The sequence below is a fragment of the Chlorocebus sabaeus genome, chromosome 21 (assembly GCF_047675955.1).
Source record: "Chlorocebus sabaeus isolate Y175 chromosome 21, mChlSab1.0.hap1, whole genome shotgun sequence".
Lineage (NCBI taxonomy): Eukaryota > Metazoa > Chordata > Mammalia > Primates > Cercopithecidae > Chlorocebus > Chlorocebus sabaeus.
Window position 1 is genome coordinate 101428289 of NC_132924.1, and position 24509 is coordinate 101452797.

The window sequence follows — 24509 nt, forward strand, 5'->3', positions numbered from 1 at the left end:
TTGGAGTCTTGAGTACCATCTGGGTGGGTGGAGCCGGCACTGGCATAATACCTCTCCACTGCTATCCTGACGGAGATGGGGCATGTGCTTCCCAGGGCCACCTGCCAACCCGGGGAGGTTCTCCATCTTGCTGGTTTGGTGAGGGAGGCTACTTTCAGATTTCAAGTGGACACTGCTGGCCTGGATGGGGCTGAGGGGCTCTGCCTCTGAGAGGTGTTCTTCACTTTGTGGCATTACCCTTCTGAAGTAGAGCAGGCCTGCTTTGCTCCACAGAATCCTGCTGCAGAGCTGAGGGCTGGACAACTTCATGTTCTCTGGCAACTGATGGCCACTGTAGTACTGAAGGAGGGATGTATGTCAGGGCACTTTCAAAAGTATGTTATTAGAAAGTTGTGCATCATGGCCGGGTGTGGGGGCTCACACCTGTAATCCCAGCACTTTGGGAGGCCGGGGGTGGGTAGATCACCTGAGGTCAGGAGTTTGAGACCAGCCTGGCCAACACTGTTGAAATCCCATCTCTACTAAAAATATAAAAATTAGCTGGGCATGGTGGTGCACGCCTGTAATCCCAGCTACTCTGGAGGCTGAGGAAGGAGAATCGCTTGAACCTGCCGGGTAAAGGTTGCAGTGAGCTGAGATGGTGCCACTGTACTCCAGCCCTGGGAAACAGAATGAAACTCTGTCTCAAAAAAAAAAAAGAAAGAAAGAAAGTTGTGCATCAATCCTGTCGTCTCACTGTCGTAAGAACAATGTTCTGGCCCCTCCCTCCATTTGAGGTGCCAGGTTCTATGATAGGGTCTTCCCCACCATGGACCAGAATACAAGATAGCATTTTTTCTGCAGTAGTATCCAAAGCAAAAACTTCATCAGAAGGATGGCATTGGAGTCTCTTTCAGTTGAAAAGTGTGTGCAGACAATTGAGTGTCAGATCCAGGGGAGAGGAAAAGGCGGAGGAGAACTGGGGAGACAAGTTGAGAGTAAGGAGATGAAGGGACATTTGAGAATCTGAATTTTTTCTCTTTTTTTTTGTAGAGATGGGATCTTGCTATGTTGCCTAGACTAGTCCTGAACTCCTGGGCTCAAGTGATTCTCCCACTTTTGACCTCTCAAAGTGCCAGGATTACAAGCATGAGCCACCATGCCAAGTCCAGGGAACCTGTTTCTCACAGCTGGGTTTCTTGCACATCCAGACTTCACAATCCCTTCCTGTGCATACAGACTGGCAGTCCCTTGGGTAGCAGGAGGACAGGAATGGGATTGGCTTTGGCCATGGGGCAGATTAAGCAACATCTGAGGGGAGTTGCTAGTGGACCAAGGCCCAGACCACAGTGCAGGGAAGAGGGAGAAAAGGGGTGGAAGAGTGACAGGAACTGACATTTTTTGAGCAGTTACTATGAGGAATAAAACTGGGCAAGAAAGAGAAAATACATAAAACAAGGACAGGTTGTTCAGCATCTCTTCAGGAGATGACTGTCTGGTACTTCCTTTACCACCATTATCCTCAATCACCAATCACTAAGCACAGTCATGTACCAGGCCTGGGGACTGGGACTATGGGAGCTAGTTCTTATAAGGGGCTCATGATCTACCTGGGAAGACAAGACCTAAAGAAATGACAAGTAAGCCACAATGGCATATGCTTTGTCAAACGAGAGGACACCAATCAGTAAGTGTGCCAGGGACTTAGAGGAAGGGGTCACAAGCCGTGGGATCGCTGAGGTCCCCAGGGAGATGTCAGGCCTTGAGCCAGAACTTGAGTGCTGGATGGCACTTGAGTGGAAAGGAGGGGCAGAGAGACTGTCCAGATTGGAATGGACAAGGCATAGCAGAAAGTGCATAGATGGTATACTCAAGGCACTGTGAACAGCAGTTTATTATTATTTTTTCCTTCATCCTGTCTTCTGGGGTCCTTAGGAAATGACTCTGTTGTCCGTCACAAGCCCAGCTAGGCCCTGGAACAAATGGCCTTCAGCGAGTTCAGCAGTATGAAACTCCTACTACGAGTAAATCTATGTTGGGTGTTGTGGGGTATGTGGAAAAGTGAAAAAAAAATAGTCCCTGCCTTCAAGGACAAGAAACGATTTTCCCTTTATCAAATGTCCAGGGAAGGAGACTGTGGGATGATACTGTGGCAGTGAAGTCTCACATCTGATAAAAGGCAGTGGGCTCTGAGCAGCGTGCACAAGTTTAAGAAACACTGGATTTGCCATCTATCAAGATGCTCCATTTGGGGGTGGTCCAAAAGGTCTTTCAGTGACTCAGCAGTTCTCTTCTCAGAAGTGGTTCCCAGTCTGGGCCTTCCAATCTTCCCAGTATATTCCTTTATCAGCACAAAAACTCATGTACAGCCAATGACCAGTCCAGAATCAGATGCCAAAGTAATCAGACTATACCAGTAGCCCACCCCATATCTGGTCACTGAGTAAGACATCACAGACTCTGCAAATAATCCTGGAAAGGAAGATGTACCAGGACAAGAACGAAAGAACCAAAACAAGGATGTAAATAACTTCTAAACTGGTCAGACTTGGACAAAAGGAAATCTGGAAATCTCGACCTGGCCTGGGAGAAACCTCATCCTAGCCCTTAAAATGCCAATTAAGGCTGAGCTGAAAAGGAGTTGGGCATCACCACAGACAAACTGCCAACAAACTTAGCTTAGGCACCCAGAGTGTGATGATGTGGTTATTTCCATGAAGGAGCAGTCTATGGAGAAGTGCAGGAACTTTCAAAGCTGCATGGGCAGAGCTGCTGCTTATATGACAGAATTGGTAGCTGCCTGTCACTTCACAGTGGGTCACACAAATATGAAGCAGAGAACTGGTTGTGTGGGTCAGCGGGAGAGCTTAAGATTGCAGATTCTGGGGAATTAGCACTCACTGTGACACATGTGATCCTCTGTCTCCTCAGACAACTGAAGGATGATGAGAAGGGGATCTCTGGAGCCTTGACCTTCTGGGCTCCGAATTTCTAGTTGGAAAACCTCTTTTCAAGACAAAAACATGCCAAAGTACATTTCAAAGTATTTCGAAGAATGAATCACATGTCCTAACTTTATAATAGAGGAAGGCACAGATCTCATTTTTGTGACAGGTGAAACATAATCCTTGCCACAGGTTAACTCCAGAGGAAGGAATTATACAGCTGAACAGAGCAGAGTCTTAGAAACTACAAACTAACCAACCAATAAACAAATGAGGCAAAGAACAGCTGTACATTACCTTTAATTAAGATTCCTTATTTAAAGGTTGTATCTCTAAGCCAGGCTATTATATAATCAAGCAGGAAAGTATTACTAAAACTTGATAGTTTTGACTGGTGGCCTTGTCTTGGATGTTAACAAAAAATTTGCTGTTGTTTTTCAAAATAATAGAGATGGGGGTCTCACTGTGTTGACCAGGTTGGTCTCGGACTCTTGACCTCAAGCAGTCCTCCCACCTCCCAAAGTACTGCAATCACAGGTGTGAGACTCTGTGCCCACCTGTTGTTTTTTAACCAAGCAGCCTGTAACTCAGCTTTCATGTTAATTCAAAAAACTCCATTTCCTGACACACCAGGCCCTGAAGTGAAGGTGAAGTGAGTACCACTCTCACTGCACTAAAATTCCCAAGGCAAGGGGTCAATGGAGCTGACCAAATAACCCATGGTAAGGTGTTCCAAAGGAAGACACCATATATGGAATTTGACTATTAAGAAAGGGAAGATTCAACCTCATATAAAGAACTCTTTAAAGAACTGTGCAACAGCTCTCCAAGCAAGTGAATGAGGTTTTAACATACTGAGTTACTCAAGTTGTTATAAGAAATATTTGGATCTAAGAGAATCTGGCAATGTTATCTGAATGAACATCAATTTTGATCTATCCTAAGAGTTAAGATATATTTTTGAATGTTAAAGATATTTCTGTACTAGGAAAAAAAGGGTGGTGAGCAGATGGAGAGCTGGCCAAGGAAAAACGGATCAACTGACTGGCAGATTATAACTATTCTGACACCCTTAATAGAGTCCCTTACTTCCTCTGTGCTGTACAGACCAGGCTGGGAAAGACATGTTGCCAGGCTATTGTAAGAATGTTTGACAGCCCACGTCATGTCTCGAGGTGAACTTGGAGATAAATCACCTGTCCTTTCGATCTCTCCAAAAGGTTTAAAATATTTCCATGGCCTCTCCTTCATCCATTTCTAAACCAATCAAAGGCACTTCAGAGCATTCATGGGTTCCCCAAGATATTGCAATGAAATAACCATGTCTCTACCAGGTGCAGTGGCTCACGTCTGTAATCCCAGCACTTTGGGAGGCCGAGGTGGGCAGATCACAAGGTTAGGAGTTTGAGACCAGCCTGGCCAACATGGTGAAACTCCATCTCTACTAAAAATACAAAAATTAGCTGGGTGTGGTGGCAGCACCTGTAATCCCAGCTTCTTGGGAGGCTGAGGCAGGAGAATCGTTTGAACCCAGGAGGCAGAGGTCGCAGTGAGCCGAGATCACGCCACTGCACTCCAGCCTGGGCAACAGAGGGACACTCTGTCTCAAAAAAAAAAGAAAAAGAAAGAGAGAAAGAACCATGTCTCTAGCTCAGCAATGGTTCTGTCAAAGCATTATTTGTAACACTCAACTAGACTAAGGAATCAAGAATTTTGGGTTACACTCCCAACTTTTTCTCTTGCCTACTGAGTACTGTTTCTTCCTTTCCTACCTTATTTTTTTCATTCAACAAATATTTATTCAATATTTACTATGTGCCTGGGTCAGTACTAGGCACTGTGTCTACAGGAGTGAACAAGAGGGATAAAGTCCCTCTCACGAAGCATACATTCTAACTGGAGAGACAAATGATTTCAGATAGAGATTAGTGCTAGAAAGAAACAAATGATTTCAGATAGAGATTAGTGCTAGAAAGAAACAGGGAAGCAGGCCACCACACGTGATGGCTCACGCCTGTAATACCAGGACTTTGGGAGGCCGAGGTGGGCAGATCGCCTGAGGTCAGGAGTTCAAGACCAGCCTAGTCAACAAGGTGAAACCCCAACTCTACTAAAAATAGAAAATTTAGCCAAGAATGGTGGCGTGCGCCTATAGCCCCAGCTACTTGGGACGGTGAGGCGGGAGAATCGCTTGAACCCAGGAGGTGGAGGTTGCAATGAGCTGAGACAGTGCCACTGCATTCCATCCTGGGTGACAGAGCAAGACTGACTCAAAAAAAAAAAGAAGAAAAAGAAACAGGGAAGCAGAATTCAGTAAGGGGGCAAGATAGAGGGGAGGGGAAGAAAAGCCCTACTTTAGATAGTCTGGGAAGAGCTCCAGGAGGAGGCGACAACTAGTGAAGATCTGAGTCACAAGTAAAAGAAGCAAGGGAAAAACTCTCCAGGCAAAGGGAATGGATACAAAGACTCTGAGGTGGTCAAGAGTCAAGAGATGGAAGGAAGGCCTGTGTAGCCAAAAGTGAATGAAGAAGAGAGTGGATAAAGACAAGCAGAAGTGATAGGGCTGGAGAGCCCAGGGAATCAAATGTTATAGGAAGACAAGATTTCGATCAAAGTGAGATGTCAAACCCCTGGAGTTTTTTAGTAGGTGTGAAGCCATCTTAAGGGGCAGACTTAATGAGGATCAAGTGTCCTCATTAAGGAGGACTTAGAGAGCTAGTGGGTACGATGAAAAAGGAGGTGCTCTATGAGAGAAATGCAGGTCATCACTAACCAGGCTAGTGTCTTTAGGCACTGCAGACCGATTCAACTGGAAATCCCCTCATTTGACAAACATATAAGTGCTGCTCTCTGCCAGGCCCCACCTCCCCCCATTCTTTTCCAAGTGTCTCCGCCTGCAGTGATTAGGTTAGAAAGCATTTCTCTCTGCTGTAACTTAGTTCCTGCAGTATGTAAGACTACAGAGCTGAATTAGGACTGTCAAAGGATGTTCATACATAATAAAGGAGTCACACATATTAGAAATGACATTGTTACTAAAAAGCCACACAATATCTCATTTAGAGAATATGCTTAACAAAATATACACCTTAAAAATTCAGCACTCCAGAATGCTTTTTCAATTGTTTCCATTTGAGAAATAAAGAACAAAAATTGGTAATAATTATAGACATAACTTCATACAATAATCTGGATAATATGCAAGAAGCATCATGATGTCTTTCAGATATTTCTCTTTGTGGCTAACGAACCACTCATCAAAGGATGGACCAAAGTTCAGATGTACACAGTCCAGGGTGCCTCCCAGCACAGTGGCAGTGCCCTTGGGGATTTTCTTTCCCTTGGTGAGAGACATGGGGGATGGGGAGGAGCCCAGGAGTGGCACCAGAAAGCACACAACCCAGCTTCTTACCGAGCCTGCTGGCATCATCAATTATCAAACCATTTGCTCCTCTTTGCAAGAGGTGCTCCTTTAGAAGGTCCCAATAATTTCTGCTTATATTGTTCGACCAGCTGGTTGAAGCGGGTTTCCGTCTTATTTCCCTTAGCTTTTTTCCTAGATACCTACAAGTGAAAGGATTAGAAACATAATATAATCGATTTCAAAGACTATATATCACCTTACCCTCAGGCCACCCAAGAGAGAAAGTAAGTGTACAGAGATCAGAAAGGGGTAGGTTTCTAGAGAGAGACCCTTAGAAAGGCTCAAACAGAATCATCCACTGGTAAGAAATTAGACCAACAGTACACAGGGAGCAGGGCCTGACTAACTCCCCTGTCTAACACACTGTGTTGGGGGCTCAAGGGCCTCTCTCACTCTAGCTTCCAAAGCCTCACTTTAGCCTCAAAGCAGATAAGCCAGCACAGAATCTGGCCATTCTTGCTTGCCCATTCCCTCCCCAAGAACACTGCTCATGGGATTTCAGAGATCTATAAAATAGTATGGTATAGGTCAGAAACTTCCCAGACACAGATTTCTTGAGTAGGATGGGAAGCTAATGCTGCTTTTACCCTTAAAGGAAAGAGACTAGGAAAGGGGAGAAGAAAGCTTGACTTCAAGTATTCAAGAATGTAGGATCACCGTTTTCTACTAAAAGGAACTAGGGCTCCTTGGGAAAAATGGCTAACGTCAGGACCGGGGAAGAGGTACCTGAGCTCAGCCTGGACATCCTGCACTAGAAAGCAGGGATATTACCAGACAAACAGGCCACATCAGAAAGACTCAGAAGCCAACCTGCAGGGGCTTCTGCCAGCCTTAAACAGAGTAAGAATAATGACAGTATTTGAAACACATCAAGTATATGAAAAGTCAGGATTTCCTAATACTAAAAAATGAGCCGGTATGGCAACAGCTCATTACTCTGAAAACTAATACAGAGAGAAAGAAAAAAAAAATCAAGCATTTATCCTGTCTTTCCTATACAAATGATATTTTGTGGTAACCAAATAATTGACAAAGGAAGATTTTTCTTTCTAGAGTTCTATTTAAAAATGCAAAAGGATAGAAGTTTAAATAATCAGCATTCTGTAACCCATAATGAAATAATGGATCTGGTAACACTCATCAATAATTGCTAAGGCCATTACATGAAAGGCTAACTGGCGACTTCATCAATGGAGGGACAAGGCAGACAATCCTCAAATCTACTGATCAATCTCAGAATCACTAAAAATGGGCAACCAGGTAGTATGTGCCTCAGGTGATGTAAAGAAACACATACACCACCTGTGAAATACTCTAGTCAAAAAAACTGAACTTGAGGCGAGGCTAGGCATGGTGGCTCATGTCTGTAATCCCAGCACTTTGGGAGGCCAAGGCAGGCGAATCACCTGAGGTCAAGAGTTCGAGGCCAGCCTGGTCAACATGGTGAAACCCTGTCTCTACTAAAAATACAAAATTAGCTGGGCATGGTGGTGCGTGCCTGTAATCTCAGCTACTAGGGAGGCTACTCCGGGAGGCGGAGGTTGCAGTGAGCCAAGATTGTGCCATTGCACCCCAGCCTAAGCAACAAGAGCAAAACTCCATCTTAAAAAAATAAAAAAAAAGAAAACTGAATTTGATCAAGCTACCAGACCGAACTAACTACCAGGTGACAGGCAAGATGGGGTGTCACAGAAACAAGTTAAATGACACCACAAGGAAGCAAATGGCTAAATTAAAAATGTAACACAAATGACCTGGTTTCTCCAATAAATGAATAGCATGGAAAAAAGGGTGGTAAGGGAAAATGGATATTAGAGAAGAAAAAAATGATTTAAGAAATTAAAAATCCAAGTATAATATGTGGACTTCGGATCCCGACTCATACTAACCAAGTATAAAAACATATTTTTCAGGCAATTGGGGAAATTTTAATATGGTTTTAATATATCATTTGTGTAGTACATGATAAAGGGCTTATTAGTTTCATTAGATATTATAACGGCATAAGGTGTGTGTGTTTAAGGCCTCATCAGTTAGAGATGCAATCTGAGGTTTTTCTGAGCAATGTTTCATTTTCATATGAGACACATTTACATGTGAAATGGGCTTTGCTTTAATATACTCTAGTGGGGAAAACATGTTACGGGGAATACGTAAACAAGGAGACTGCTGAAACAGAGGAACAGATACATGGAGGTTCATTTTACTTTTTTCTCTCCACTTTTATGATTGTATGCCTCAACATTCTCTAAAAAGCTACTGTCCTACACAGAAGTCTTTCTTTTTTTGTTTTTTGCGCAGCTAATCAAGGTACAAACATGGCTACGATCTGGCAGAACCATGCCATACCAAAGCTGAATGTCCTGCAAAACTCACCTGCTCAGAAGATAATTGCTGTTTCTCCTGCTTCCACTGGCTTATCTGGGGCTTTGGCTTTTTGGGATGGATGGGCTTCACTTTGCCTTTGTCCCGCAACCTGAAATAAAATGGCTGAGTGTCACCTTAAGTCCTTCTAATTTGACCCTCCTAGGTTCTCTTAGCTCAAGGGATAAAATTCCTCTTTGTACACTGGCCCTTCCCAAGCCCATGATATGTTAAGTCATTCTAAAAAGGGATACTGCAACAGAACCTCTGAAAGCTCAGTATTTGTATACTTAGAACTGCTTGATGTCAGAAGCTTGAGACCAGCCTGGGCAACATAGCAACCCCGTCTCTACTAAAATAAAATTAAAAAGTCCCAGCTACTCAGAAGGCTGAAGCAGGTCGATTGAGTCCAGGAGTTCGAGGATACAGTGCGCTATGATCATGCCATTGCACTCTAGCCTGGGCAACAGAGTAAGACCCTGTGACATGGTTTGGATCTGTGTCCTTGACCAAATCTCATGTTGAATTGTAATCCCCAATGTTGGAGGCTGGGCCTGATGGGAGGTGACTGGATCATGGGAATGACTCCTTCATGAATGGTTTAGCACCATCCCCTCAGTGCTGTTCTCATGACGGTGAATGAGTTACCACAAGATCTGGTTGTTTAAAACGCTCCTTCCCCCTGCTCCTGGCCATGTGAAGTGCAGGCTCCCACTTCACCTTCCACTATGGTTAAGTTTCCTGAGGCCTCCCTAGAAGATGAGCAGCTGCTGTCATGCTTCCTGTACAGCCTGTGGAACCATGAGCCAATTAAGCCTCTTTTCCTTATAAATTACCCAGTCTCAGGTACTTCTTCATAACAGTGGAAGAAATGAATAATACACTGTCTCTAAAAATAAAATAAAATAAATAAATAAATAAAATCCCATGGATATCTCAAAAACCTTCATTTATTTAACAAATATTTTGTAAAGATTTATTTTTTTAGAGCACTAATCTGCTGCCCCAAACAGAAACTACCACTGAACCTCACGTATGTGGCCTCAGCTGGCAGAGATAGTCATCTGGACAACAGGAAGCTCTTTAAAAGAGGAGAAAAGGGGCACAAAAGCCTGCCCTAGGAGGCCTCTCTGCCATTGATCTAAGAGTGACATCTCTGACGGTGTTGAAGACTCACGTGTTAACCCCGTGTGTGGGAATACATAGCACCAAGCATCCTTTTCAACCAAACAAATGCCACAAAGAGAAAAGAACTCAGCAAAAACAAACCCGCTTAGAACCCACCCACTGTTCTATGCTGCCGCTTTCCTGCATCTCACCTGATTTTGGGGCCTCGGTGTGAGGGGAGCGCCAGGACCTTTCTTCTCTTCTTTCCATCAGGCAGCTCCACCTGCTCCACTTCAGCCTTGGTCTGGAACCCGGCCCATGAGGTAGAGCCCGCCTTCCCCTTCTGCTCTGGGGGCGCCTTGCTTTGTTCCTCTGTGTGGTGTTGGGCTGCCTTCTGTTGCTGGTCTTTTGCAGGCTCTAGTTTCCCCTTCTGAGGCTCACCAGTTGCAGGCTTGGATCTCACTTTTTGCTGCATAAAACAAGAAAATGCCATCTGGTTTCTGGATGAGCTTTGTTTGCTGCAAATACTCAACAGAAGATGAGCTTTATGTGAGCTAGATGAAAGAAGAGGAATTCTTCCCCCACACAGTTGGAGACTAGAGGAAAGTGAATACATGTAGTTCACAAGCCCTGCCATAGTAACAGATGGTTACTGGGTGGGGGGCACAAAATAACCATTCCCCTTCCCATAACACAGAAATAAGGGAGAGTGCATGCCCAAGATTCAAAAGCCAGTAGGTGGGACAATTATCAAAGGTGTAACCTATGTAGAAAGAGAATACAAGAAGAAAGCAAGCAACAGAAAAGATAATGAAGTAATAAGCGCTGAGAATTTTTCAAAACTAATGACAGTCACTAAACCACAGATCAAGGAACTCAGAGCTCTAAGACCAAATAAGATAAAAACTAAACAATTTACAACTAGTCATATCATAGACAAACTGCAGAAAATCAAAGATAAAATCTTGAAAGAAGCCAGACGGGAAAAATTTTACCTATAGAGGAACAAGGATGAGATTACATCAAATTTCTCTCTTTTGTTTTTAATAGGCACCCTCCCAAACCAGAGTAGGTTCAGAGAGATTTCCAAGACTTCTCTTCAGAAATCATGTAAGCAAGAAGGGAGTGAAGTGAGATATTTAATATTTAAAGTTTTAAAAGAAAAAAAATCACCAACCTACAATCCTGTATCTGATAAACTTATCCTTCAAAAGTTAAGGACAAGACCTACTCAGACAAAAGAAAATGGAGGGAATTTGTTGCCAGTAACCCTGTCTGCAAGAAATACGAAATAAATCTCTTCAGAGAGAAGAAAAATGACATAGGTCAGAAACTCGGATCGTTTTCAAGAAAGGAAGAACATTAGGAATGGAATAAATGAAGCGAAGACGACAAGGAAAAGACGCTGTGGAAAGGAAGGCATCAAGGATGTTACAGAAGTATTTGCACTGAAGTGGAAGAAACAGAAGATTCAAGTGAAATTAATGTTAATGATAAGTGTGTGTTGTTCTTCCCTTTCACCTTAGAAATACAGATACAATGAATAGTTATTATATGCTTATTGTATGCCAGTCTGTTTCTAGGATACAAAAAAAAAAGTGTCCACCCTTCAGGACTCACAGCCAGGTGGAGACAAGAGATGTATACATAAATAAACCAAAGTAAAAAAAAACTACACAGCTTAAGGAAGTCCACGAAAATCAAGTAAAGAGGGCCTTTATCTTTTGAGAGAGGTGGAGGAATGTTACTTGAAAGGGATCATTTGATCTGCATATGCAAAGTGAGTAGAGGCATTTTTACACAAAAGAACAGTATGAATATAAATCCAGGCAACAAATAAAGTAATTTGGATGTTAAAAAACAAACAAGGCTGAGCTCAGTGACTCACACCTGTAATCCCAGCGCTTTGGGAGGCTGAGGCAGGTGGATCACTTGAAGTCAGGAGTTCGAGACCAACCTGGCCAACATGGTGAAACAAATACAAAAATTAGCCAGGCATGGTGGTGTGCACCTGTAGTCCCAGCTACTCAGGAGGCTGAGGGAGGAGAATCACCTGAATCCAGAAGGTGGAGGTTGCAGCAAACTGAGATTGCACCACTGCACTCCAACCTGAGCAACACAGCAAGACTCCATCTCAAACAGACAAACAAACAAAACTGGTAGCTTCAGAATCACCTCTGAAACAATGGGTAACAGTAATAAGCAATTCTATTATCTAGGGTAACAAAGTTGCCTTGAACAACAACCAGATCCCAGATTTTCCAACTGAGAGCCATTGCATTAACCACCAGAATGGCTCATCTGTCGGTAATGCTCTTGGTATACACCATAAAGACTACAAATGTTTGCTGTATATGCAAGTGAATTTTGCTGTGCAATATCAATGAGAGCTCTAAGAATAACAGAGTCAAGAATAATCTGGCCCTGCATGTCCTGGGGGAAGATGGGTAAGAGAACGAGTACTGTGTGCTGACTATGCAGTATGCTAGATGATGGACATGTATTATCTCATTTAGTCCTCAGCAATCATGTAAGGCAGATGTTGTCCACCCATTTTACAAAATGAAGTTCAGAGCGGTAATAACTGCCAAGGAACATGCAGCAAAAAGGGCAGAGCCAGAGTATGAGCATGAGTACACCTATTCCTAAGTCCCTGCTCCACCCTCTATAGCACACCAGATTAAAACCTGCATAAAACTATCAGGCTTCACACTTCTGGAGCCAACTAATAAAAGAAAATACGGAAGAGATAACTGAAATCTACAGGTAACGGGAAACCCTAACCTCAACCATTAATTTTGGCACATACTATCAAAAGAACGGCTGACTGGAAATAACATTGGTCTGCTTCCTCTCTCCTTCCTTTCCCTTCTGCTGTAGAGCTATCAGACATGGGCCAGCAGATAAGAAGATGGCCTGGAGAGGCTTAGGGAACAGGGACTAAAGGGAACTGGGAGCAAAAAAAACCTAATTGAGGGGAGAACTACTCTAAGAGAGGAGAAGCACAAACTGAGCAAAATAGAAGAGTTTAATTATGTCCTTAAAAATATGGATCATTTAATTTCTGTACCAAGCTGCGCTGGATCCTTAATTCCTTCATTTTAAGTTTTCTTCGATCTTCTAAAGAGAACTCCACTATCGGTCTCTGTCAGAAGGAGATAGAATGTCATTCATTAGACTTCTAAATCTGTGCATGCAATGAGTTGAGTTTTTCCCCTTCACACATCCTCCCCCAACCCACCTTTTTTTTTGTCCACTTGCCACTCTTTCCCACCCTTCAAATGTCAGAGGACACTAGGCATAAAGGAGAAGGCTGGTTTCCTGCAAGTGGTCCTAAGGGAAACAAGTCTCCCCAGAGGACGAGGCTTACCTTCAGAGGCCCAAAGATTTCTGGATTGTTGTTGATCAGGCGGAGGGCTTTCAAGGCATGTTCGTGCTCTTGGAACTCTGCAAAGGCGTAGCCCAGGGACTGACCCTTCATGTTCCCATGAACTCCTTTGAGGTCTCGCATCACTCTACACTATGAGTAGAGCAAGAAAAAAAATCAGTAATTACAGAATGAGAAGCCTTGCCTGACATGAACTGCTTTAATAGAGTCAATAAAAAATAAGGTTATTGGGTGAGCATGGTGGCTCATGCCTGTAATCCTAGCACTTTGGGAGGCTGAGACAGGAGGATTGCTTGAGGCCAGGAGTTTGAGACCAGCCTGGGCAACATGGCAAAACCTTGTCTCTGCAAAAAATACAAAAAATTAGCCGGTGTGGTGGCACCTCAGCTACCCAAGAGGCTGAGGCAGGAGGATCACCTGAGCCTGGGGAGGTTGAAGTTGCAGTGAGCCATGATGAAACCACTACACTCCAGCCTGGGCAACAGAGTGAGACCCTGTCTCAAAAAAAAAAAAAATCAGGTTATTGAAACATAATCTTCATTTATACCACCATCACAAAAATCACACTGGAATAACACTTATGTGTGTTCATCTTATTAGAATTCACCTACTAACACCATAAAACAGATTAAAATAATATTTTCTTGCTTTCTACTAGTTTATAGACATCAACAGAGACCTAAAATAAGCATATAAACAAAACTTCCTGAAGTTTTTGGAGGTTTGGATGTTAAAGAGGTTTGGATTTGTTAAAGAGGTTTGGTTTTGGAGGTTTGGATGTTAAAAACCAAACACAATACAAACACAACTGTTCACGATACATACAAATTGAGAGGTACATGGTATTCTAAGCGTGTAACAAGTTATTGCCGAGGATGGAATACTGTCCATAGATCTTACCACTGAAAAAAGCCCTCAGGAAGGAAATTATTAAAGAAGGGAAGGAGGAAGGACTGATGGCTTTAGATAAGAAAGACATTTCAAGCACAGGAAAAAGGCTCTCCAACATACAGGCTCAGAAATACAGGAAGAAGTTTCAGCTCTCTTTGCCTGCGGCTCAGATCCTCTCTAGTGTGATTTTTCCCTTAAATCCTTAAGCCAGATGTAGCAAACATCTGGGGCACCAAAGTACAGCAGGATGTTTTGAGAAAATTGATCATTTACATGCCATTACTACCGAAACTGTCGTTCTCATGTAATGGAGATGGCTAAGTATTGGGGACACATGGATGCCACATTTAGTTTACGTCCAGTGTCCACTCTGTGTCTAGAACTGTCATATACTGTAAGGGAATCAAGAGAAGCATATAATGAAGATCCTGTTCTCAAGATACTTACCATCTTACTGAGACACTATACGTATACATAAGAAAGAATTAAGAGGAAAATTCAACATAATGCAAATATTCTAGAATAAACATAAATTTCTCTAAATTATGACAGGTGCTAAATGTGCAGACACTAAGTATTCAGATGATATGAGAAATTACACAGCTGTCCCTCCCCTATAACCAGTAACACAGCAGTTTTACTAAGAGTGGTGTCAGATATGTGCTGATATATTCACATTCTCTCATGTAATCTCCCAAATACCAATCCATACATTTTGAAGAGGTTTTCAGGGATGAGGAAAACAGTTTATGGTGGTGAAACAGAGTAAAGCAGACCCAAAATATTGGCAATGGTACTTTAAAAATAAGTATTGACCAAGAGATGACTATGTAGCAGGTACTACACCAAGGATTGGGGATAATGAGATAACGCTTGCCTCAAAAACTCAGTCTAGTGGGGAGAAATGACTGACTGACAGTTTGAGGCTAGGGCAATAGTAAGCAGTATGACAGAGATATGCAAGGCCAGGCCCAGTGGTTCACACTTATAATCCCAGCACTGTGGGAGGCCGAAGCAGGGGGATCATCTGAGCTCAGGAATTTGAGACCAGCCTGGGCAACATGGCAAAACCCTGTCTCTACCAAAAACATAAGAAATAGTCAGGCATGGGCCAGGCACAGTGGCTCATGCCTGTAATCTTAGCACTATGGGAGGCCGAGGCGGGTGGATCACTTGAGGTCAAGAGATCGAGACCATCTTAACAAACGTGGTGAAACCCTGTCTCTACTAAAAATACAAAAATTAGCTGGGCATGGTGGTGTGTAACTATAGTCCCAACTACTTGGGAGGCTGAGGTGGGAGGATTGCTTGAGCTTGGGAGGGGGAGGCTGCAGTGAGCTGAGATGGCACCACTGCATTCCCTCCAGCCTGTAACAGAGCAAGACCACATCTTAAAAAAAAAAAGAAAAGAAAAGAGAAATATGCAAAGGGGAATGCGGAGGCAGAGAAGTTCTGTACTCACAGAGCCTAACCAAGTTGGTATGAACCCAGTGTTTTTCTAATTCAACTGCTGAACATCTACATGGCTTCCTGTGTTGACGACAGGCATAGGTGACTCTGACTATAGGGTAAGAATCTAACTAGAAGTAAAATACTCTCCAAAAACCAAAGCAGATTATTTTCTCTGCAAGAAAATTCACATGATAGTACAAAGTATAATGCTAAACACACAAAAGGCATTTAATAAATTTTTGCTAAATTAATTCATGCAGACAGAGACTTCCCTGCATTCTGCTGTAATTCAGATGTAAAAGACAATTTTTAGAAGAAAAAGAACAAAACCAAGAAACTGCTAAACTCAGCCATGCATGCTGACAACATGTCCAGAAGAAAGTCTGTTGATGGCCTAGCACAGTGGCTCACGCCTGTAATCCCAGCACTTTGGGAGGCTGACGTGAACAGATAACTTGAGGTCAGGAGTTCCAGACCAGTCTGGCCAACATGGTGAAATCCTTTCTCTACTAAAAATACAAAAATTAGCCAGGCGTGGTGGCGCACACCTATAGTCCCAGCTACTCAGGGGGCTGAGGCAGAACTGCTTGAGCCCAGGAGGAGGAGGTTGCAGTGAGTCAAGACTGCACCACTGCACTCCAGTCTGGGCGACAGAGTGAGACTTCGTCTCAAAACAAACAAACAAAAAATATCTGGCACCGCAGCCTGAGGGAAATGCTTGATATGACCCCAGATCAGAATGAAAGTTCCAGATGGACAGGGCCACGCCTCACCTCCTTGATGCGCACCCCTTTCTCTCCACTAGTAGCACTCAGCAGCAGCTTTCTGAGCTGTTTGTCATCTACAGCCTTTGGGAGATTGTGCAGGCAGAGCCTGGTTTGGGAGACAAAGATATTCTGGTCCTTGAGTTTCTGATGCTTCAGCAGCTCAAACTGAAAGAACAACCAATGGTTAACAGTACAACTCACTCTTTTTAAGAGGCAGGCTCAAAATTCTCCAAAAGGAAAGAATTATGATCTCCATCCCATAACCACACATATAGAAAATGGATGGACACTGCCCACACTGCAGCTTTACAATGCCCAGTATAGGGAAAGAAAAGTTCAAAGGGACAAGATGGTGGGTGGGTAACGGTAAAATCATAGGCTCTGGAGACCCATCCCTAACTGGAGAAATTACATAAAATTTTAAAGCCTCAATTTTTCATCTATAAAATGGAACAGTAGAACAAAGTCTCTGAGTACTGATGTGAGGCCAAAACGAGATAACATAAGGCTGGGCAGGGTGGCTCATGCCTGTAATCTGAGCACTTTGGGAAGCCAAGGCAGGCAGATCACCTGAGGTCAGGAGTTCAAGATCAGCCTGGCCAAAATGGTGACACCCTGTCTCTACTAAAAATACAACAATTAGTCAGGCATAGTAGTGCATGCCTGTAATCCCAGCTACTCGGGATGCTGAGGCAGGAGAATCGCTTGAACCTGGGAGAAGGAGGTTGTGGTGAGCCAAGATCACGCTATTGCACTCCAGCCTGGGCAACAAGAGTGAAACTCCATCTCAAAAAACAAAAAAGAAAAAAATCCCTAGCTCAAAATGTAGCCCAGAGCAAACAACAGATAATACTGTGGTTAACGTCTATGCCCAGTCCTCATCTACCCACCAACTCAACTGATTATCTAATCCTTCCAAAAGGAAATGGAACTTATTCAAAGAATACTTGACAGAATGCTGTCTTGTCTCAACTCTGCCACCCTGAGGCAAAGGAATATCCATGACCACAGAACCATATTTTGCTCTTAGAGCAATACCCTCAACTATGCTGCCACAAAACTCCAGTACCTGCGTGATCTGTGTCTAAAATGAAATGAAAGATGACATTATTCTTCCAATTAGTTTTTTCAAAACCAAGTTGGTAGAAAAAAGTTTTCAATTAAAAGTTTTTCTTTTGTCAAGCCTTCTCAGTCCTGCTGTTTCTTGTTTGGTAAAAGTACCAATAAATCACAAAATAAACAAATCCCCTGGAAAATGACTGTTAAAGGAACATCTGAAAAGGCTATCATGTTTAAGTTCAACAGATTATTTTTCTGTCAGGAAAAGCTGTGCCTGCTGTGAATGTATAATGCACACCTATCACTGAATGAGCTTTCTGCTAACAAAATTAGTTTTAAACTAAATATGTCATTATTGCATTGTGGTCAGACAAGGGTATACAATGCCCTTATAAAATTGAGGCTTTAAAATTTTATGTAATTTCTCCAGTTAGGGATGGGTCTCCAGAGCCTATGATTTCCAGATGTTCACTACTAAAGTTGAAAACACTAGTGCAGAACCTGTGCACACCGAAAAAAAGACACACTGCCTCCTGCCGTCATTACACTCTCACCCCTGTTCCTCATCTGCATGTTAAGGTTCCATAACTAATTCTGCTCATGATTATGCATCTTTATCATTCTAGGCTGGCTTGGCTTTTTGAAAGCAAGTTATATGGGAAAAAGCAAAAATGACTGGGAACGTTACCAAGCAGCCAAGGAATATAACGGTATCGGTTAACATCGGAAACGCCCATAAGACAGGAGTTTTTCTAAAATGATTTTATAATCTGGAGATACCAACTCCTCCCAACTGACAGCTACCCCTTTCAAGAGCCATATCTTCTTCCTTCCCTAATAACTCCAGACCATTCTGATCTTGCCCTTCTACATTATTGTGTTTATACTGACACCTAATTACACGTAGCCCTAGCCTCTGACTGTCTACTGTACAATCTAGCAGCATGTGTTCGCAAACATTTACTGCCAAGCACTAGGGAAACAAAGAATAAGACACAGTTCTTTTATACTGGCATAGAAAGCAGATAGAATACTATGTATAATGTTGGGTTACTTGCTGTCTCACCTATGTGCTTTTCTCTCTAACAGGGCAGTAAGTATGGTCTGTGACCATACTTGGTTCTTTTATGAGCACATCGAGCATTCGATAACTATTTTTGATTGATTTATAGGCCACGCAGAACCTGAAGGTCAATGCCTAATCTACTCACCCGTTCTCTTTTGGCCATATCAGCAGCACTCACACCCTCTGCAGCCTTCGTCCCAGCACGAATCACTGCAGAAAGAGGGAAAAAGGCCAAGACATCAACAAGGGAATTTTCACTGAGCAACAAGAGGAATGTAATTTGAATGATGCAAACTCTTTGTACAGGGCCCAGAGGACTATGTTGGCCAGGACACGATGGCATTTGGTTAGGTCCAGAAATAGGATACAGGGCTAAGTTCTGGGCTTAGAGCTGTTCTCAAGGACTAAAACTCTGAACATTTTGTGATTTTATTCCTCTTCTCCTTCTCTCCCCTCAAAGAATCTTCACGTACATGCCCAAAGTCAGAAAGAAAGGCCTGGAAGAAGTATGGAACATAAATACATTTTGGGCATTTAGAATGCACAATGTTCCACCTATAATCTGCCCTTGGAACTTAACTTTGCTGTTCCTTATGTACTTGAGGTTCAACCATTACTAAGCAGTGAGATAAGCCAGTCAAAAACAGTTATGTTGCCATAGAGGGCTGGTGTCAAAGGCTAATGGACATTACTAGTACAGGGTGTGAAGCTACGGAGGAGGTAAGCTGATAAATACTGTGTGACCTAGAAGAAAGAATTTTTTCTTTAAATTTAAAGCTAATTTCTGATTGTCTTTCTGACACTAAAGGAAAGTACTGGGTGTACATTTTAAATCCATGAATAATCCAAAAGAGTAATTTTAGTCATAATGAAAACCTCTTATTAGAAATGATGACAAGAAGCAAAGGTATTTTGAGTTCTTTCTCCCTCTTTGCCTTGCCAATCCTCTATTGAAAAAGACAAAAGGCAACCAGGCAGAAAAGATAATGGGACAGTTAATCCACAAAAATGAGTGAAGGTTTACTAACACTAAGCCACATTTATTAAAGTGGAATGATCATATAAAACTGTTAAAAAGAACATTTGGGTTTTTAATTTGAAACATGTTCCCAAACATACTATTGCTGGATCGATGATATGGCACAGGGTCAGCTACTTGGAAGCCTGGGTTACATCTCCCTACTCACAGCCTTCTCGGGCCAGATAGAGATTCCGGGTGCCAGTCGGCTTCTTCACCTTCTTTGTCTGAAGCTTTGCAGCCTCATCACGGGTCACCGCCAAGTCAACTTTGAGCTGCCGGCCATCCAGTTTAAGCCCACCAGCCTGTAACAGAAAACAACCCCTTCTTAAAACACATAATGGCCGAGCACGGTGGCTCACGCCTGTAACCCTAGCACTTTGGGAGGCTGAGGTGGGTGGATCACCTGAGGTCAGGAGTTCAAGGCCAGCCTGGCCAACATGGTGAAACCTCGTCTCTACTGAAAATACAAAAATTAGCCAGGCATGGTGGTGTGCGCCTGTAATCCCAGCTACTTGGGAGGCTGAGGCAGGAGAATGGCATGAACCTGGGAGGCGGAGTTGCAGTGAGTGGAGATCACGCCACTACACTCCATCCTGGGCGACAGAGCGAGACTCTGTTTCAAAAAAAACAAAAAACAATACATAATGAGTAGAAACTAGAAACTAAGCACCTGACAAGAACACCACAGAAAGGGATACGGCAAGCATCAATTATGCTATGTAAGCCAAGCCCTATGACGTTTCAGCTCAGCTAGCTACAAATGGATCACTGGGCCTCACAATATTTAGTAGAGCTGTGAAAAAGGCCACATGTGTATTTCAGGCAGTCAGCAGTAAATAAATTATTTTCTGGGAGTTGATTAGTCCCAAAGTAGACCCAAATTGAGGAAAATTATCTGTAAACAGGCAAATGTCTAGTATTATAAAGAAAGCTAATGAAATAGTAGAGTACTTACTCAAGAGGACTTAAGAAATAACAGCAATATTAAATAACATTATACTCAATTGTAGGACAAATGGAGTAATTCTCCATCACCCACACACGTTCTCTCTCAAACATCTACTCTACTTCACAGACGACCTTAATACCTTCTTATCCTAGTCTTTCATGTTATCAATCTAGGATGGAGGCTGACACAGACAGCAAGCAACAAATATCAGATATGTTATTATCCCCATTTCCTCACCTATGAAGTAGAGATCATAATTCTGCCTACCCTAAAGGGCTGATGTAATGATTAAATAAGATAATGCAAGTAAAGTTCAGTGTCTAACACAACAAAGTGCTAAATAAGTGTTAGTTTTACTATTACTGACAAGAATAGTAATAATAATAAAGCTTTGTGTAAATATCAGATGTTGCCCCTAAGAGCCAAACTGCCTCCTGTGTTATAAGGTAAAGGAAATATCTTCCTTACCTCATTCTCTGGAGAAGCAGCTAGAAGGCATTTCTGAGCTGCTTCTTGAGTCATGAACTGGGCAAATGCACAACCTACACAAGGAGACACAATTCAGTGAGATCCCAAACTCCCACAGATAAACCAAAGACAACACTACAAATGGCAGCAGCCTGACACAGAGTGGAAGGGGCAGGTGGCATCCATTTATTAAGTACAGCCATGTACTTGCATAAGGATGTTTTGGTCAGTGACAGACTGCATATACAACAGTGGTCCCAGGAGATTACAATGAATCTGCCCTATACAGGGCAGATCCCTGTACCATTTGGTACAGGTACATTTGGTACCCTGTACCAAAAATGCCCTGTGCCATTTTTTATCTTTTATACTGCATTTTACTATACCTTTTCTACATTTAGAAACATTTAGATACACAAATACTTACCATTATATTATAACTGCCTACAACATTCAGTATAAGAACATGTTGTGCTGTGCAGGTTTGTAGCCTGGGAGCGGACCATATGACCTGTGTGTGTAGTAGGCCATACCATGTAGGTTTGTGTAAGTACACCATGACATTCACACAATGACAAAATCACCAAATAATGAACTTTGCAGAATTTATCCCCATCAGTAAGTGACGCACACTGCACTCTGAGACAGGCACTATGTTAGGTATCAAATAAGACGAAGATACCACTGCTTTTAATGAAATTTTATTATTACTTCCTTCATCTGTTCTAATTCTTCTTAGAACTTTAGTCTCATGATCTCTCTTAATAAGAAATATCCATGTGAAGGCTGGGTGTGGTGGCTCACACCTGTAATCCCAGCTCTTTGGGAGACCAAGGCAGGAAGATCACTTAAGCCCAAGAGTTAAAGACCAGCCTGAGCAACATGACTCTCTACAAAAGAAAAAAAAAAATTGGCTGGGTGTGGTGGTGCATGCCTGTAGTCCCAGCTACTCAGAAAGCTGAGGTGGGAGGATGACCTGACCCTGGGAGGTCAAGGCTGCACTCAGGTCAAGTCATGATCACTGCACTCTAGCCTGGGTGATAGAGCAAGACCTTGTCTCAAAAAAAAAAAAAAAAAAAAGGCCGGGCGCGGTGGCTCACGCCTGTAATCCCGGTACTTTGGGAGGCCGAGGCCGGTGGATCACAAGGTCAGGAGATTGAGGCCATCTTGGCTAACATGGTGAAACCCTGTCTCTACTAAAAATATAAAAAATTAGCCGGGCGTGGTGGCAGACGCCTGTAGTCCCAGCTACTTGGGAGGCTGAGGCAGGAGAATGGTGTGAACCCGGGAGGTGGAACTTGCAGCGAGCTGAGATCGCACCACTGCACTCCAGCCTGGGCGACAGAGCAAGACTCTGTCTCAAAAAAAAAAAAAAAAAAAAGGAAAGGAAAGAAATGTCCACCTGAAATGGTAGAGAAATTCCAGCCTAACACTTAATTCGGCATCACTTATGAAGTACCTATTAGATGACTAAAAAGCAAAGCAGGAACCACTTAACCCTGAACTTAATTACAGATCTCACTGTCTCATAGGTCTCATAGTCACTTGGGAGGCATCAGATATGGGCAGATCTGCCTCTCAGAGTAAAAGTCTCTGTCCTCTACTATATGAATATAGCAGGGAACCAGAAAGCCAGGAGTTCAATTCTTGGCTCATACTCTAGAATCTCCATAAGGCATGCCTTTCCTTAATTAGATGCCAGATCAATTACCCCATCTCTATTTCTGCTATTGACAAAAAAAAAAATTTTTTTTTTTTGAGACAGAGTTTCGCTCTTATTGCCCAGGCTGGAGTCTAATGGCACAATCTTGGCTCGCTGCAACCTCTGCCTCCTGGGTTCAAGTGATTCTCCTGCCTCAGCCTCCCGAGTAGCCTACAGGCATTGCCACCATGCCCAGCTAATTTTGTATTTTTAGTAGAGATGGGGTTTCTCTATGTTGGTCAGGCTGGTCTCGAACTCCCAACCTCAGGTGATCTGCCTGTCTTGGCCTCCCAAAGCGCTGGGATTACAGGTGTGAGCCACCGCACCCAGTCAAAAAAAAAACAACAACAACTTTTATAAGCAAAGAAAGTAAGTTTACCTTTCAGCAGATTCCAAAAAAGAAATACAAGTTTCATAATTTTGTTTAGTATTCCTTTAAATTTTAAATATTCTCTCAGAAAGTGCCATGTTTCCTAGAGCTACTGGGGCATTGATCTTCTGCCTCCTATAAAAATGAATGGCACAGACTAACTGAAAGGACACATGCGCCAGGCCAACACAAAGGTCACCATCTAGGAGCTTCTGTGTCCCCTCCTGCCTCCTATCCTCCACTCACATCTTTACTATAGCACTAGTCAGGTGACATCCTCCCAAACAGAATGAATACCACAGGAAAAATGACCACAATTCTTGTCTGTTTCTACATCCCTAGCACCTGCCATAGTGTACAGCATTAATAGATACTCAATAGAAAGAAACAAATAAGGAAATATGGGGAAAACGTTCCTAACAGGCAGATTCAAATGAATCTAATTTGATTGAATATGAAGAAAATGGGTGCTTCTCTCTGAAAGGGTAAGAATTTTATCACTGGAGTTTCCAGAGTCAGTACTGGGTTCAGTCTTAACATTTCCCTAAAAGATTGCAGTTAATACTGAGCTCTTCCAGGTAGTGAAACGGCATGCTGAGAGGGATAAATTACAGGAGCAACACGAAGCTGCATGAGTAGGCAGAAAAGGTATCGGAAAAATTTAATGAGCTAGGGAAGGACAATACATTTTTTAAAAAAATGATTAAAACTATGCTTATTAAGATCATGAACTCTGTTAACATTAACAGACCACAAGGGATATCTAGTCAGTCAATTGTAGGCTTAATTCTAAAACTATTAACCCAATATACTACCGCACTAAAAAAGAGACAAAAGACACTACCGCCAAAGTAAAGCAGTATCATACCACTAACTTGGCACATTCTGTGCAATTCAAATTGTCTAAAAGCATTTTAGAAATGGAAAAGACCCAAGTAGTACAACTAAACATGAGAGCTGCAGGTACCTTAAGTGATTACTCGAACCCACTCATTTTACAGATGAAAACCTGAAGACAACAGTAGTTAAATGATTTGCCAAAAATCACCCAGTTGATCTGTAGCATACCTGGGATTAGATCCCTAGCTCTGTTCCACAGTGCTGCCTTATTCACATCTTTTTTTTTTTTTAAGAGATGGAGGAGGTCTTCTTCTCACAGTCTCGAGTGCAGTGGCAATCACAGCTCACTGAAGACTCAAACTCCTGGGCTCCCTGCAGCCTCCTGAGTAACTGACATTTCAGGTACACACCAAGTCTTTCTTTTTTTTTTTTTTTTCTTTTTGAGATGGAGTCTTGCTCTTGTTGCCCAAACTGGAGTGCAGTGGCACGATCTCAGCTCACCACAACCTCCACCTCCCAGGTTCAAGCGATTCTCCTGCCTCAGCACCCTGAGTAGCTGGGATTACAGGCATGTGCCACCACACCCAACTAATTTTGTATTTTTAGTAGAGACAGGGTTTCTCCATGTTGGTCAGGCTGGTCTTGAACTCCTGACCTCAGGTGATCCACCTGCCTCAGCCTCCCAAAGTACTGGGATTACAGGCGTGGGCCACCACG

The 24509-nt window shown here is 42.8% G+C and overlaps 1 protein-coding gene across 2 annotated transcripts in view; it reads right to left on the bottom strand.

The window, feature by feature from the left end:
- Positions 1-315: 315 nt before the first annotated feature.
- Positions 316-24509, bottom strand: part of RBM28 (RNA binding motif protein 28) — a 37528-nt gene continuing 13334 nt past the window's right edge. The window contains exons 11-20 of one of the 2 annotated variants that reach the window (XM_073009319.1): positions 20881-20954; positions 19630-19765; positions 18588-18652; positions 16324-16482; positions 13190-13339; positions 12890-12964; positions 10032-10288; positions 8725-8824; positions 6337-6488; positions 316-659 (exon numbers count right to left, since the gene is read on the bottom strand). In XM_073009319.1, coding sequence (XP_072865420.1) covers positions 6354-6488; positions 8725-8824; positions 10032-10288; positions 12890-12964; positions 13190-13339; positions 16324-16482; positions 18588-18652; positions 19630-19765; positions 20881-20954 — 1151 coding nt within the window. In that variant the 3' untranslated portion in view covers positions 316-659; positions 6337-6353. Of the gene's footprint in view, positions 660-3208; positions 6489-8724; positions 8825-10031; positions 10289-12889; positions 12965-13189; positions 13340-16323; positions 16483-18587; positions 18653-19629; positions 19766-20880; positions 20955-24509 lie in introns of those variants that run through there. The other variant, XM_007982825.3, reaches the window with a different exon arrangement.